The sequence below is a fragment of the Cyprinodon tularosa genome, unplaced genomic scaffold (genome assembly GCF_016077235.1).
Source record: "Cyprinodon tularosa strain WSP-4 unplaced genomic scaffold, ASM1607723v1 ctg99, whole genome shotgun sequence".
NCBI classification, from domain to species: Eukaryota; Metazoa; Chordata; class Actinopteri; order Cyprinodontiformes; family Cyprinodontidae; genus Cyprinodon; species Cyprinodon tularosa.
The window spans coordinates 993,723-1,007,316 of record NW_024039773.1 but is presented as its reverse complement, the minus strand read 5'-3'; the positions used below and the strand labels follow the sequence as shown (position 1 = coordinate 1,007,316).

The window sequence follows — 13,594 nt, the reverse complement described above, 5'->3', positions numbered from 1 at the left end:
CCACTGTGGCTCCCGTCCGCTCCCTCTGAGCTCCTTGGAGATGGTAGAGGGCATGCGCCAGATGATTTAATTCAAAGCAGCAAAACATGCGAATCATTAAAATAATTACAATTCATTAATTTTGTGGGATTTTTTCATTAATTTCATTAATTTTTATGGGATTTCGGTGTAACAATCAACATATACCGAATCAAACCGAACTGAAAACCGTGACCACGAAACCGTGAACCGAACTGAACTGTGGATTTTGTGAACCGTTCCACCCCTACATTTTATAAACATTATGCTCATCTGCTTTTTCTCATATTAGCCTCACCTCGTCTGATCCTGTGCTGCTGCCATCAACACCTTTGTTTATAGTTGTCTCAGATCGGCCTGTTTTTCAGTGTAGTCCTGTTTCTCTGACTGTGACTAACTGGATGTGCTCTCTTCTTCCTCTGACATGGGAGCTGGCTCGGAGCTCGTCTGCCTGGCTGTGTGTTTCCTGGACGGGGCCGCCTGTGGAGCTGGTTGACAGTTGCCTTTTGTATCTATGCTTCTTCTTCTATGTCTGCTTCTGTCTCCTTGAACCCCAGTCGGCCTCAGCAGATGGCCGCTCACACTGAGCCTGGTTCTGCTGGAGGTTTCTTCCTGTTCAAAGGGAGTTTTTCCTCTCCACGGTCGCTACAAGCATGCTTAGTGTAAGGGATTGTCTTCGAGTCAATGAGTCGATGCAATCAACTGGGTTTTCTTAGATAGAAAATGATCTGGTAAACTGTAAAGTGACTTTAGATGACATGTTTTGGCGCTATATAAATAAACAAAACTGAATTGAAACTGAATTTGATTGGATAGGAGGCGTGTGCAGCACAGACTGCAAGCTAACAACAATACACGACATGTAGGAATAGAAAACACAGCTGCCTCCAACATTTTAAAGCTTGTCGTCCAAGAATGACAGTAATTTCTTTCCCCGACTTTTTTTTTAAATCCATTCATCATGCTGGTACTTTTGGGATAAATCAGAAGACGTCTCTTGAGGTTTGTATTTGTAAACCTTTTCTAATACAAGCTGTCGCTGGTCCATCATGTGTTTCGCTGCAGAGCCGTCCACATAGTTGTACATTAGTTGCCTGATGCAGAAATTCAAGCTTGGTTTATGCTTAATAAAGATGTGGTGTCTGTGTGGCCGGGATCTCCGTACATCACAAATAAAAATCGAAATAATGTGCAGATGTCTGTTTTGATACGTCTGAAGTTAGGCTCCACTCTTTTTAGTTTCAGACTATAGTTAAAACAGAGGTCTACGGAAGAGGATTAGGGCCAGTGGGAAAAAAAAAGTGAACTGATTTTTAAATTTTATTTTAGTTTATTATGGGGAATGATATTATGTTAAACTGAAAATAAATTTATAAATCAGTTCACTTTTTTTTTTAATCAGTGGCCGTAATCCTCTTCCGTAGAGGTCTGTGGGAAAACCTGTAGATAATGTTTTATAATCCTTGATAATTTGTCAAAAATTTCAATACTTTTGACAAATCATCGCAACCCCCATCCCCTTTACAGTGGAACAGAAGACCTCGCCTGTTCAACCAGGACAACAATTCCCTCTAATGACCCACCATTTCAGAGACATAGACGGGTATCGGGTATTACAGGCTAACAAAAGAAGCCAAACTACCTCCATTCCTAAGGGGCGGACCTGTTCGTCTGGTTCAATTTGCATGTTTTTTTAAACCAAAACAAGGTTTTGTTGGGCTACTGTACGAAGCCTCGAACTCAATTCTGACATTTTGGATTAAAAAAGCTTCCTGGATGGGAAGAGAAACGTCTTCAAACTTGGAAACAAAGTCCAGTGGATTGATTTTTTTAACTGGAGAAAGTTAAAGTCAAATTGGAGAAAGTTTCCTTCAGGTTCCTTCAGTCAAGAGAGATGAAGGGCCAATATTTTAGAAGGTTTAAAGACGTTCTTTCTGCTTCTTTTTTCCCGCTGGCCTCCATGTTTGCAGGTTGCTGCTCTTTTGCCAACGTTAAACACCAAATGTTTGCTCTGTATCGGACACAGTGGGAACTTTAATACAATTGGTTCAGGAACTAGGAAGTAAACACATGTTACCAGTGTTGGGCGAGCTACTTGTCCAGTGTAGTGAGCTAAGCTATCAGTTACTCAGCAATAAATTAAGCTTCACTACACAACAGCTACCACCTAAAGAATTATAGCAAGCTAAGTTACATAAATGTGTTAACAGTAGCTTAACTACATCAGAAGCTACTTAACGTTGTACCAAGCTAATGTCAATTCAAAATGAGTCTGATACACCGGTTAAAATATTTATTAAAGATCAGCCAATGACATATCACAGTGACGCTACAGTCAAGCTACTGGAACATGTAGTTAAACTAATAGCTTCGCTACATATAGCGGCGCTACTGGCCATCACTGCATGTTACGCATTACACCAAGGTAGTTGTTGATATATAAGATAGATTTTATTGTTCTCACAGTGGAGAAATTTACCCCACAGGGACCGAATGTTAGTAGGGAATGTTACTTTTATCCCGGGTGACAAATGACAATAACTTAAGTTCATTTTACTGAGAATTTCTTAGTAGATTTCTGGATTATTTGCAAAGTAAAAGAAGAATATCTCAGACAACCTTAGAATGTTTTCTAATTCTCCTATTTGGCTTATTTATTTTTCACTCTTGTTTAAATATAATCTATGTTTCCGTTGAGATTGTAAAATACATGTTTTTTTTTTATACAAATACAATCTCCTAATGCATTTTTTTATCGCTTTGGTATCAAAAATGGCTTCAAGTATCAAATATTTCCGTTATTGTGGCAAGTCGAACCGTTCCAGCTTATCTCAAACTAACTTACACTGAAGGTTATTTAGGGGAATCATAAAAAAAGGCCCTCAATATACAAGCAACTCCGTTTAGATTGCTAAATGAAAGTTTATAATTTCATATATATTCTGCCACTTTAAGGTTAGTTTATGGCTTTAATTTGTCAATATGTGAAAATTTAGATTTCTATTCTTTTACGTACTGCTTCTTTAAATCTCAGCTGTCTGAGTTTTCAGAGCTTGCCTCTTTGTTTTCAAAGATAAAGCACCTTTAACACCAAAACAAGGAAAAGGTTCAACCCCCCCGCCTGCTGCGGGATTCAGATTCACATTAATTCACTCAGAGGGTAACGGGGTTGACAACCATAAGTATAAACATCGTGACTCAAACCGTCCATTAGTTCCGCTTCAGATGGACATAACTTCACCTCCACGCTTGGATTGTTTGAAGAGTTTTTTCAAAGCGTTGGTGAGAGGATATGCGGACCGAGTGGAGCGAGAAACGGAGCCCATACTGTAAATATCCTTGAATTGTTCTGAGGAGAACCTGTATATCTGCTCATGGTTGTTATCTTATTGCTGTCAGACGGCGTCACATCGCTCAGAGTGTGCAGAAAAAGAATAACTTACACTCACCGTCATCTAGGTAGGCCTGGTCCAAGTTCTCCTCCTTGATGGTCACCCTCCTTTGCGTGTCACCCGGAGCCTCCATCGGCTGCGTCACGGGCGAGGCACGAACTTTCTGGGACTCCTTCTGCCCAAACGGCTGCTGCTGGATGACGGTGGGACACGGCTGCTGTTGGGTCACGGCTGCCTGGGCCTGGGGGAGTACGGGGGAGTGGGAGGCGGCCTGTGGGGGGTAGCCGTCGCAGAAGAGGATCTGCTGGCCCTCAGGCTGAGGAGGCGGGAGAGTCTCCACGTCTCTGAGAAGGTGGTGATTGGTGGGAGAGAACTGGATAATGGAAGGGTGCTGACTGGTGCTGATGGGACCTACGGACTGAGCCGGTGAGCCTGTGTGGACCAAGACGGACCGGTGGGGGTCAGGAACGATCCCGCCGGTGTGCCACGTGCCCGGGCTGCTACCGAGGCTCTTTCCACCTCGAGAGTAGACGATAGCCGGGCTCTGCTGCTGAAAATGGCCGTCATGGTTTGGCACGCTGGAGCTGAAGCGCTGACATGAAGCCATGCTGGACATTAGGCCGTTGTCTGAGTGAAGGACACCGCGAGGGCTGTGGTAGTAGGAGTGAGGCGATAGGCCTAAGATCTGAGGAATTCCGAAGCCCATATTCTGCACTTCGTATTCGTCGAGAGGTTCCGTCTTTATGGCTGGAGCTAAACGATGAGTAAAAACTTTAAAATCAGACCGTGACTTATTTAGAAAACGTGAAATGAAGAAGTCAAGACCAAACACTTACATGTCAGAGGGGTGAAGGTGAAATGCTGAGGCTGGCTGCGCTTCCGTTTGCCGTTAATAACATAGAAGTTCACTTTGACGGGATGGCACACGGATGTGTTTGGGTAAGACGGTACTTCCACGAACAACATGCTCTGCAGAACAACAACCAAAACACGGAAAGTCCATTAAAGGGACCCAGGCACACATTATGGCCTTACTGGTTTCCAGTAACTCACTTCTGTTTGCACACAAAAGTCATTCAACTAAACGATCGCTTATTATTTTATATTCATGCTGCATACCACCTGACTGGAGGTAATGTGCATATTTTAGGACGTTCTTAGCTCTCAGGTAACAAGTTATGATGTCTCAGGTTTTACCAAAAACCTTTTTCAGGTCTTAGAAACCACCCTATCAGTTCTTAGGTCTAATAAGTTTTTGTGAAAAACAGATCTGATTGATTTTTTTCCTTTAGACCTTTTAACTTGCTTCCAGAGACCTGAGGATATTCAAAAATCTAGACTGAATGGAGGAACGCCTTCCCCCATACAGCGAACCAAAACACCCCACCTGATCAGCCAGGCTAACAATTCCCCCTAATGTCCCCCTTTCAGAGGGTTAGACCAGTATCAGGTATTTAGGACAAACAATGAACCCAAAAGACTTCCCATTCCTAAGGGACACACCCCTTCTTCCGGTTTAATTTGCATGTTTTCTAAGCCAAAAAAAGGCTTTGTTTATGGTCCACTTAACTTGGAACTTAACGCTTTTTCTGATATTTCGAATTGAAAAAGCTTCCTGGATGGAAAGCGAAACGTCTTCAAACTTGGAAACAAAGTCCAGTGGATTGATTATTTATTAATTTTAGGGATGTGCAATATGGCCGAAAAATAACGAGTCTTTTTGTACCAGTTGATATTGAGAATGAATGCTTAGTTGTTGGTTTTTTAACCCTATAAAATAGGGACCAAAAGGAAAATCTAAACAAGACAGAATTTAAATTGTAAACCAATGTAACCTTTAACTTTTAAAAACAGGTCAAATCTAGCAGACAGCTTGCTTAGCCCTGCTTTGAGATGTTTAGAGGCCAAATCCTTTCCTCTGCCCACATCTCCCAGAATGCCGTGCAGTTCTGGATCAGAGTTCAAGGAAACTATTTAAAATTCTTACTGTGGCGTATATACCATTGATATCATCAGGTGTCTATTACAATATATAGAGATATTGTTTTACTGCCATCCCAGCAATGAGTGAAGAAGAAATTCAGCGATGCTCAACGGAAGTGTGAAAACCAGAGGAAAGATCAAGGGTAAAAAATGTGCAAAACATCATTTGATATCGATAAAAAACGATGGCTGCACTGCAGCCTTGCAGCAAGAAGGTTCTGGGTTTGATTCCCGGCCCGGGGTCTTTCTCCATGGAGTTTGCATGTTCTCCCTGAGCATGCGTGGGTTCTCTCCGGGTACTCCGGCTTCCTCCCACAGTTCAAAAACATGACTGTTAGGTTAATTGACTTGTTTAAATTCTCCTTAGGTGTGAGTGTGTGCATGAATGGTTGTTTGCCTCTGTGTTGCCCTGCGATGGACCCTGCCTCGGAAACGGGAAGAGATGAGAATACTACATGATTCTTGGTGTTTATTTCGCTTCTAAGCATTTAAAAAAAAGTCTGAAACGCCTGTTTTGGTTTCGCACAGAATGTCTGTGGTGGTAAACGGTGTCTGACCTTCATTTCCTGAAGGTTCACAGAACAAAAAATACAGCCTGGTTCTTTGAATTGGTTTTCAGGCCCTTAGAAATTTCCTCCTGGAGGCTTCAGCCTCCAAGAACAAATCATTTGGCTTTAGACAATAAAAAAATCCAAAGTTTACAGGAACATATTCCAGATAGAATAATAAAAAATAAACAATTGAACTTTGTTGATCTCACATTGGAGTAATTCACCTCTGCATCTTAACTCATCTCCTTGGTAAGCAGTTAGCTGCCATTGTGTGGTGCTCTGGCAGCAATCAGGGATTAAGGGTTTGGAGGCTGTGGGGATCGAACCGGCTATTTGCAACCTTCTCAGAGTACAAGTACACTGCTCTAACCACTAGTTCACCACTCCCCTCCCCCCATATATGATTAGCTATATGCTGCAAAACCAAAAAAAGGAGTTTCAGCTGCTCCAAAGTATGGAAGCAAATCGTTACCATATTTTAAATGAAAAAGCATTTTCAGAAATGCTTTTTCATTTTAAGAATGTGGCTGCATTGTTTGTCTCATAAATGAAATTAGTAATCAATCATCCTGTTTGCATTTTAATTTTCTTCTTCAACACTGCTCATCCTTTTACTTAATTAAAAAGAAAAAGACATTTGAGATTTATTTTTCAAAATGTACCCCAGCAAATACATACAATGCAGCCACATTCTTAAAATTAAAAGCATTTCTGAAAATGCTTTTTCATTTGAAATATGGTAACGATTTGCTTCTATACAAAAGGAGCAGACATATTGAATCCCTTTGTGATGTAATCATCCATTAAGTAGATAAAATCCTTGGTGTTTACATTTGGGAGATGCTGCTTTGAACGTACAGCAGATGGTAAAACCCCCTCCACAACAGCCAACCAGGTAAAGATGATCCCCTTCAAGATGTACGAATATCGACATCCAAGTACCATAAAGACAAGATGCATGAACATCAATAACAAAGAAGGTTCACTGTAAGTTGCAAACCATTCAAAAGCCTCCAGAACGGGAAGGACAGGTTAGACTTTGCTAAAAAGAATATTTAAACAAGCAGTAGATGGAAGAGCTTCCTTTGCACAGATAAATGACAATATGTCTGGATCAGCAACCAGACCTTAGAGCATACTGACTGTCTGTAAAACATGGCTGCGCCTGCTGGCTGGCAGTGACACTACAAGATGTTCAGAGACATGCCGTCTGCTCAAATTAAGCAGAATAACAGATACAGATGAATTATGACCCAGAATATACAACAAATATGACCTACAAGCTTATTAAAGAAAATAATGTTGATCTGAACCCAAAAAAAGCATCCATCACTTGTTAAAGACTAAACTTATAACATAAAAAAGCAGCAAAGAAAACTTATAACACTGCAGACCTAGCAAAGCATAAAAAAAAAAGAGAAAACCGGTGAAGTTTGAACTCGAGACTTAAAGCTGTCATCACCAGCAAAAGAAGAATCACAAATCACCATTTGACTCCTTATTTTTTTTATCTGATTACGTTTGAACTCCTGAAATGAAGCTATTGTGTTAAAAAATGCTTCTTTTAAAAAACAAAAAACGTAATTTTTTGAGGCAATGTATGGAACCAAAAGAAATAGAAACATGCATATTACGTACAGGTTGGCTCTTATCTTTGTCCACTGTTGCTTCCGCCTCCCAGATTTGCTGACCATCTAGGAAAGGAAAAGAAAAAACAGAAAAAAAGATTGTGTTTATCTTCTTAAAAGACTGTGTTTATATGTTAACTTAAAAGTTATTCCACAAAAAGTAAAAAAAAACAATCCACTGGACTTTGTTTCCAAATTTGAAGATATTTCGCTTCCCATCCAGGAAGCTTTTTCAATTCAAAGTGTTTGAGGCTTTATAGAGCGGGGAAAAAAAAGAATCACCTGAAAACTGCATGTTGTTAGTTATACGCTAGCTTGACGAAGGGATTTATGCTTTTATGAGTTAAAACCACTTCCTGTCCCACCAGCCTGCATACTTGAAAGCAGAATTTGTAGGTCATCTCAGAGACACTCATTGAGTAATCACAGAGACGAAGGCAGGTTAGTTCATTTACTGCTAATGTTAGACTTAAAGAAACAAACTGCATGCATTAATGAAGTGTTAAATGGAGGTATTTGTCGGGTTCATAAAATGTAGGTTTTTGCAAAAGAAGAACTGAAATACACAATTCCTGCAGGAAGGAGAGACAGTTGAACCCCAGACTCAAACACACCGTCTCCCACTGAACCTCCTCCGCAGAGCATTTTATTAACAGAACATGACGCATGGTTACAAACAGAGTATTGTTCTGACAGAACAATTGATCGGTTCATGAAGACAGAATGCTCCATCAGGATGACAAGGCAGGAATGTCTCCAGACTGGATCATGAGACAGGAGTGGAGCATCCCCTCGCACAAATGCTTCATAAACATAATTTTATAATCATCATTGAATAAACCTAACAGTATAGACCAATAAACACCTCCTCCCTACATTCATTAATTCATCGTGCTCAGATTAAGCACATTTTTACCCTTGAGTTGATCTAAAACTTTCTTTTATCTGTCAGATTTGTCAACCCCTCTTGTACCTCTTCATTCTCATTTGTTTCTTCTTTGATCTCTTATTTAGTTTTACTTTTGGTATTTTGTCTTGAATGCAAAATAAACCCCAAGTGGTGCATCTGAGTGCAAGAACATAAGACGTGTTGCAGGTTTAGGTGGGAAAGCCTCAATTTACAGAATTGAAAACACATGGATCAACTGAGTCAGCAACAGAGAGGGGGGATTCCACACAAACTGCCAACTTTTTTTTTTTTTACGAGAAACTCTCTCCACTTCTTCTAGCTGATGTGATGAGTCTACTGCTCTGTTGGCAGTGAAACTGTTTACTTTCTGTTGCAGTTCTTCTCTAAGGGAGACCCCGATTGTTCCCCTACATTCACAATTATCTCCAGTGGGAACACGGTTGATGGAAGTGGACTAAGAGCCAGAGTTACTTTGGTTTGGCTCAGATTGCAGCTATTTCTCAAATAAAGCTCCTTCCATCCAAAGACAAGAGTCAGGGGAGCTCCAGCCAGACGCAGCTGTCGCTCATTTAGAGGGATTTCACAGCTGGATCTATCCCCAACTTTGTGTTGTTGAGAAGGTGTCCAAAACTATGGCAATCCCTCTCAGCGGGCTTTCTTTACAGATTATTGGTCAGTAACAATAACTGGAGTCTTGCAGCACAACAGAAGGGAATCGCAGAGGAAGAAAAAGCAAAAAGGACAAGGTTTGCTGAGAATTTACTGGATAAAAAAAATAAAAAATAGAGTGGAGCAACCGGATAGTAATACATATCCTGTTTTGATCTTCTTAGACCCCGTCCACACGAAGTCAAACCCTGGCCTAAACGCATACATTTTTCACCAAACCAGCCTCTCATCCATACGAAGCCGGCGTTTCGGGGGTCTGTAAACAATCTTTTTTTTACTAAGCCTTCAGAGTGGGAAGATTTTGAAACGCCGTTTTCGCGTTTCCATCTTTAAGCTCTAACCGTATTTTTTTTCTTATAATCATGTGTCGTAGCGTCGCCTCTAAACACGCATGCGCAGCACAGTATCACAACAACAGTGGCGCCGTACTGTGTTGAATGGTTGCTGCTCATGCTACTCACCCTGCTGTCGGGCTTACAACAGAATCTTCTTCTTCTGGAATATCTCCAGGAAGAACAGAGCAATATCCACGACATAGTTCAGCACCTGAATTTGACTGAACCACGAAAATGGACCCGCAGGGCCATTTTCCGGTTTTCCGGTTTGGTTGTTGTATAAATATTACTGCGCATGCCCAACATTTCGTTGCCTGTTTTCACCTATTTTTGCTTTGGCACCACAGCGCCACTTACAGGCCTGGCATACATTTTGCAACGTTTTCATGCATTCGTGTGGTCGATCACATTTATTTTACGTCTCCGTCTTTAAGACAAACGTTCTGGAAAATATTAGCGTTTCGTGTTCGTTTTGACTTCGTGAGGACGGGGCCTAAATGTCTCTGACTTTCTGATTAAACATCACATCTTTTAGTTTGTTACCTTATCAGCTTGTCACAAGTACTGCTGAATTATTTTGACACTTTTCCATTTATTCTTTGTCAAACAGGAGCCTATGCACATCTAGGGATGTGGAAAATAATCGTTTTGGCGATATATCGTGATTTCCCGCTTCCTGTTATAATATTGATTTTTTAATTTCACTTTCTACATTCTCTCCATTGATGACGTCATCATCAGACATGCTCAGAGCAGAGACCGTAACGTTTGAAAGGCTATTTAAGTGTTTTTTTTATGTACTGGCTTTTATTTTTAGTTTTTATAATATGCAATATGTTAGGTTTATTCTTTATACATCATGTGCATTGTTATTCTGTTAGCCAGATTAGAAAGAGTAGACGGCCTTCCTTCACATTGTGTATGTCACTGTGTGTACGGAGGTCATCTAATCAGGACAGCCTTCGTGTCTTTAAAAATACACAGAATATGGGAACATCTTGGAGCCGGTCTGATAAAGGGAAGCTATCTGTATTTCTTGGGCATAGAGGCAAGCTGCATACATGTCAGGGCATTGATGGCGTGTCAGTTTCTGATACCGACAGCTAAACACCCACATGATCCAACACATAGACTCATGAGCTATAAGAAGGAGAAGATGACCTTGTTCGGGGCTCAATCTTTGCCGGACGCTCGCGGACTTGATTTTTGAGCCCACAGCTGTGCAAGCTCCAAGCATTTTCTCTGTCCTGTAACGACCTGATCTGGAATAAACTCTGTTACTTTTGTACTCCTGTTTTTATAGTCCTTTTTATATGTTTTTACCCAGTTTGAGTTAAGAGTAGTAAATAACTTGCTCTTGGGAAAAGAACCGGTGGGGAAGCCCCGAGGCGCAGCTGCTTTTTAGGGGACATAACTTCCACCTTTAACAAATATTTAAGCACATACCGAAATATTCAAAAGGAACCCCCCCAACCCCCGCTTGAAAAAGACAAAAGAATAAAAAAAGTAAGAAAAACAAAGTATTGCCTACCCAGGAGTTAACCTGTTCACACCTGCGCAGGACGGAATGTTTTTCCAGGACGGATCGGGTAGCGACACTGAGCACTGTAGTGCCATTTTGCCATTTTGGCAATCAATGTCGGAAATGCAAACTCAGCAGGAATTTAATAAGGTCATATTAAGTTCACTGACCTTAGGTTTAGGTTTCACATTGCTTTTCCACAGAACTTTATTGGCAAAAAGATAAACAAAGAGAACCGTGCAAACATTTCTACAAACAGCAGTCGAGTCATTTATGTCAAAAAGCTGAAGAATCCTGTTGAATTAACCAACTTCCAATGTAGACTTCAAGAATGGAGTTAAAAATGGCGCCGCCCTGCCCCTGCTTTAGCGTGCCTCTCTATCATCTTAGGCTGGACAGTTTAAAAGCAACATTTCCTCCTGGTTGTCAACAGAAAAACGTGAGTATTTCACTCTGCGTGCATATTGGCAACAGAGTAAATAGCTGAAGATAATGAAATAGATTCCTCAGCAGGAAAAAACATTTAGAACTGCATATCAGGATGTAGTTTACATTAAAACTGTAATGATAATATAAATAAACTTGCAATGTCTGCATTATAATTTTAATTTGTTTTCTTGCAGTCTTTTTTATCACGTTAATATTTCATCTTTACTGCTTTTAATACTTAGTTTAAATTATTTCTTCCGTTTCTCGCCTATTAAACCGCTGGGATGTTTTCCTATGGTGTTATGGTGACTTATCTTTCTACTGATTTAAATAAACTAGTCTATAAATTGCCAGGTGTGTTAATGTTGGGACTTTCCATGCAACTGTTAAGCCGGGCATACAATGTGAGATTTTTTGCACAGAGCTACAGCTCACACTGTAGAGTTTCATTGAACAGTGTGAGTTCACAGCTCACGATGGATGTTCTCACACTGTGCAACCCGCCGCTCTGATGCGATATACCTGCTCACACTGCACGTCTAAAAACCAGGTGGGACTCGGCTCCGCAGTGAGTTGGCGCTACTCGGACTCGTCTATCCGGAAGCCAAACAAACAGAAGAAGAATATGAAGCTCACTAGAGTGAAACGCGTTGCCTTGGAAATTTGTGCAATTTTGTGCTGAAAGCCCTAAAAAGAAAAGGCAACGACGTATTTGGACAAACGTGGCTACTACGGTCTGTCAATTTTACTGAACGAACTCCATTTCACTCGCATCCTCTGAGAGGAAGAAGAACAAGAAGAATCCTTGTTTGCCCACTGAGCGATTTTTCCACGACCACCTTATGACGGTAGCCTCGTGAGACCATCCTGATCTCGCGAGCTTTCAAGGTTTCATTGGCAGATCAGTCTGGAGACTCTCCGTTAAAGAAAATTTGGAGCTGTTCACCAAACGAACGTCCAATCAGCGTTGGCTTTGAGGCGGGTTGAGGTGTGATGCAACGAGAAGCGCGACAGTTCAGTCTAAAGAACATGGCGGCTTCAGCCGATGAAACTAGCGTTAGCGTGGCTATCGAGCAAGTTTTATGGGAATTACAGAGTATTTCTTCACTGAAAGAAGAGCAAAACACTGCTCTGGAGGCTTTTCTCAGAGGAAAGGATGTTTTTGCTCTTCTCCCGACTGGTTTTGGCAAGAGTAGCCTGGCTTGTGGTTGTGTTTTCGTCGTCGCTCTGTTAGTACGTCATATGCTTCGTTGATCTGATTGGTTTATTTGGCCCGTCTATCACCAACATAGGCCAATCAGCTAACCAGTATTTTCGCCCCTTCCCAAAATTACTTCAACGGAAGGTTTCCAGATGGATATGCGGAGTAAATCCATCTGGTGGAGTCAGGTTATTACAACGCACGATGAGGCTGAAAGTCGGCCCGATGAAGCAGACAGAAGAACTTTTATCATTGTCTCTCTTTTATCTCCTCTTTCTTTCATCTTTTCTCCTTTTCTTTTCCTTTCCTGTTCTACTTACATTGCAGTGTCCATATAATCTGTAATACAGTGAACCCTCGCTATAACGCGGTTCACTTTTCACGGTCTCCCTGCTTCACGGATTTGCATCATGCATTGTTAAACTTTATTGTCGAACATAATCAATGGTGGCATGTCGGTTTATAAGGATCTTTTGGCCCAAAAGAAAAAAGAGCGACAACAACTACCGATAACTATGTTCTTCTCTCCAAAACACACACCTGCACCGCAGGCTTTAGAAGAAAAAAACGCCACAGAGCAATCAGGATGCAGCGGCTCCGTCAAACAGCAGTGAAACACTGTACTGAACACGTCAGTCACTATTTGTCCTACTGTACTTTGTATTTTTTTCATAATCATTTTTCATTTTCTCCCGTTCCAATCCGTCACGGCGGGGCGGTGCTGATCCCCGCAATATTAACCCTTCATTTCGTATTGATTATTAAAATTATTACCGGTACTTATTTATTTATAACTATATTATTTTACAGTACAGTACAGTAGTTATTTGTAAAAAAAAAAAAACAGACAACAGCGTTTATACCGTACTTTTATTTGTTAAACAAATGCTTGGGCCAGTAAAAAGTTTTTGTTCCTTGAATTCAATGTTGTATTGAATATTTCTTTGTATAATAAC

The 13,594-nt window shown here is 40.9% G+C and overlaps 1 protein-coding gene across 2 annotated transcripts in view; it reads right to left on the bottom strand.

Moving 5' to 3' along the window:
* nfatc2a (nuclear factor of activated T cells 2a) overlaps positions 1-13,594 on the bottom strand; it is a 41,811-nt gene that overhangs the window by 15,324 nt on the left and 12,893 nt on the right. Inside the window, exons 7-9 of one of the 2 annotated variants that reach the window (XM_038276003.1) lie at positions 7,583-7,638; positions 4,247-4,379; positions 3,462-4,163 (exon numbers count right to left, since the gene is read on the bottom strand). In XM_038276003.1, the coding sequence (XP_038131931.1) occupies positions 3,462-4,163; positions 4,247-4,379; positions 7,583-7,638 (891 nt within the window). The remainder of the gene's footprint in view (positions 1-3,461; positions 4,164-4,246; positions 4,380-7,582; positions 7,639-13,594) is intronic. The other variant, XM_038276004.1, reaches the window with a different exon arrangement.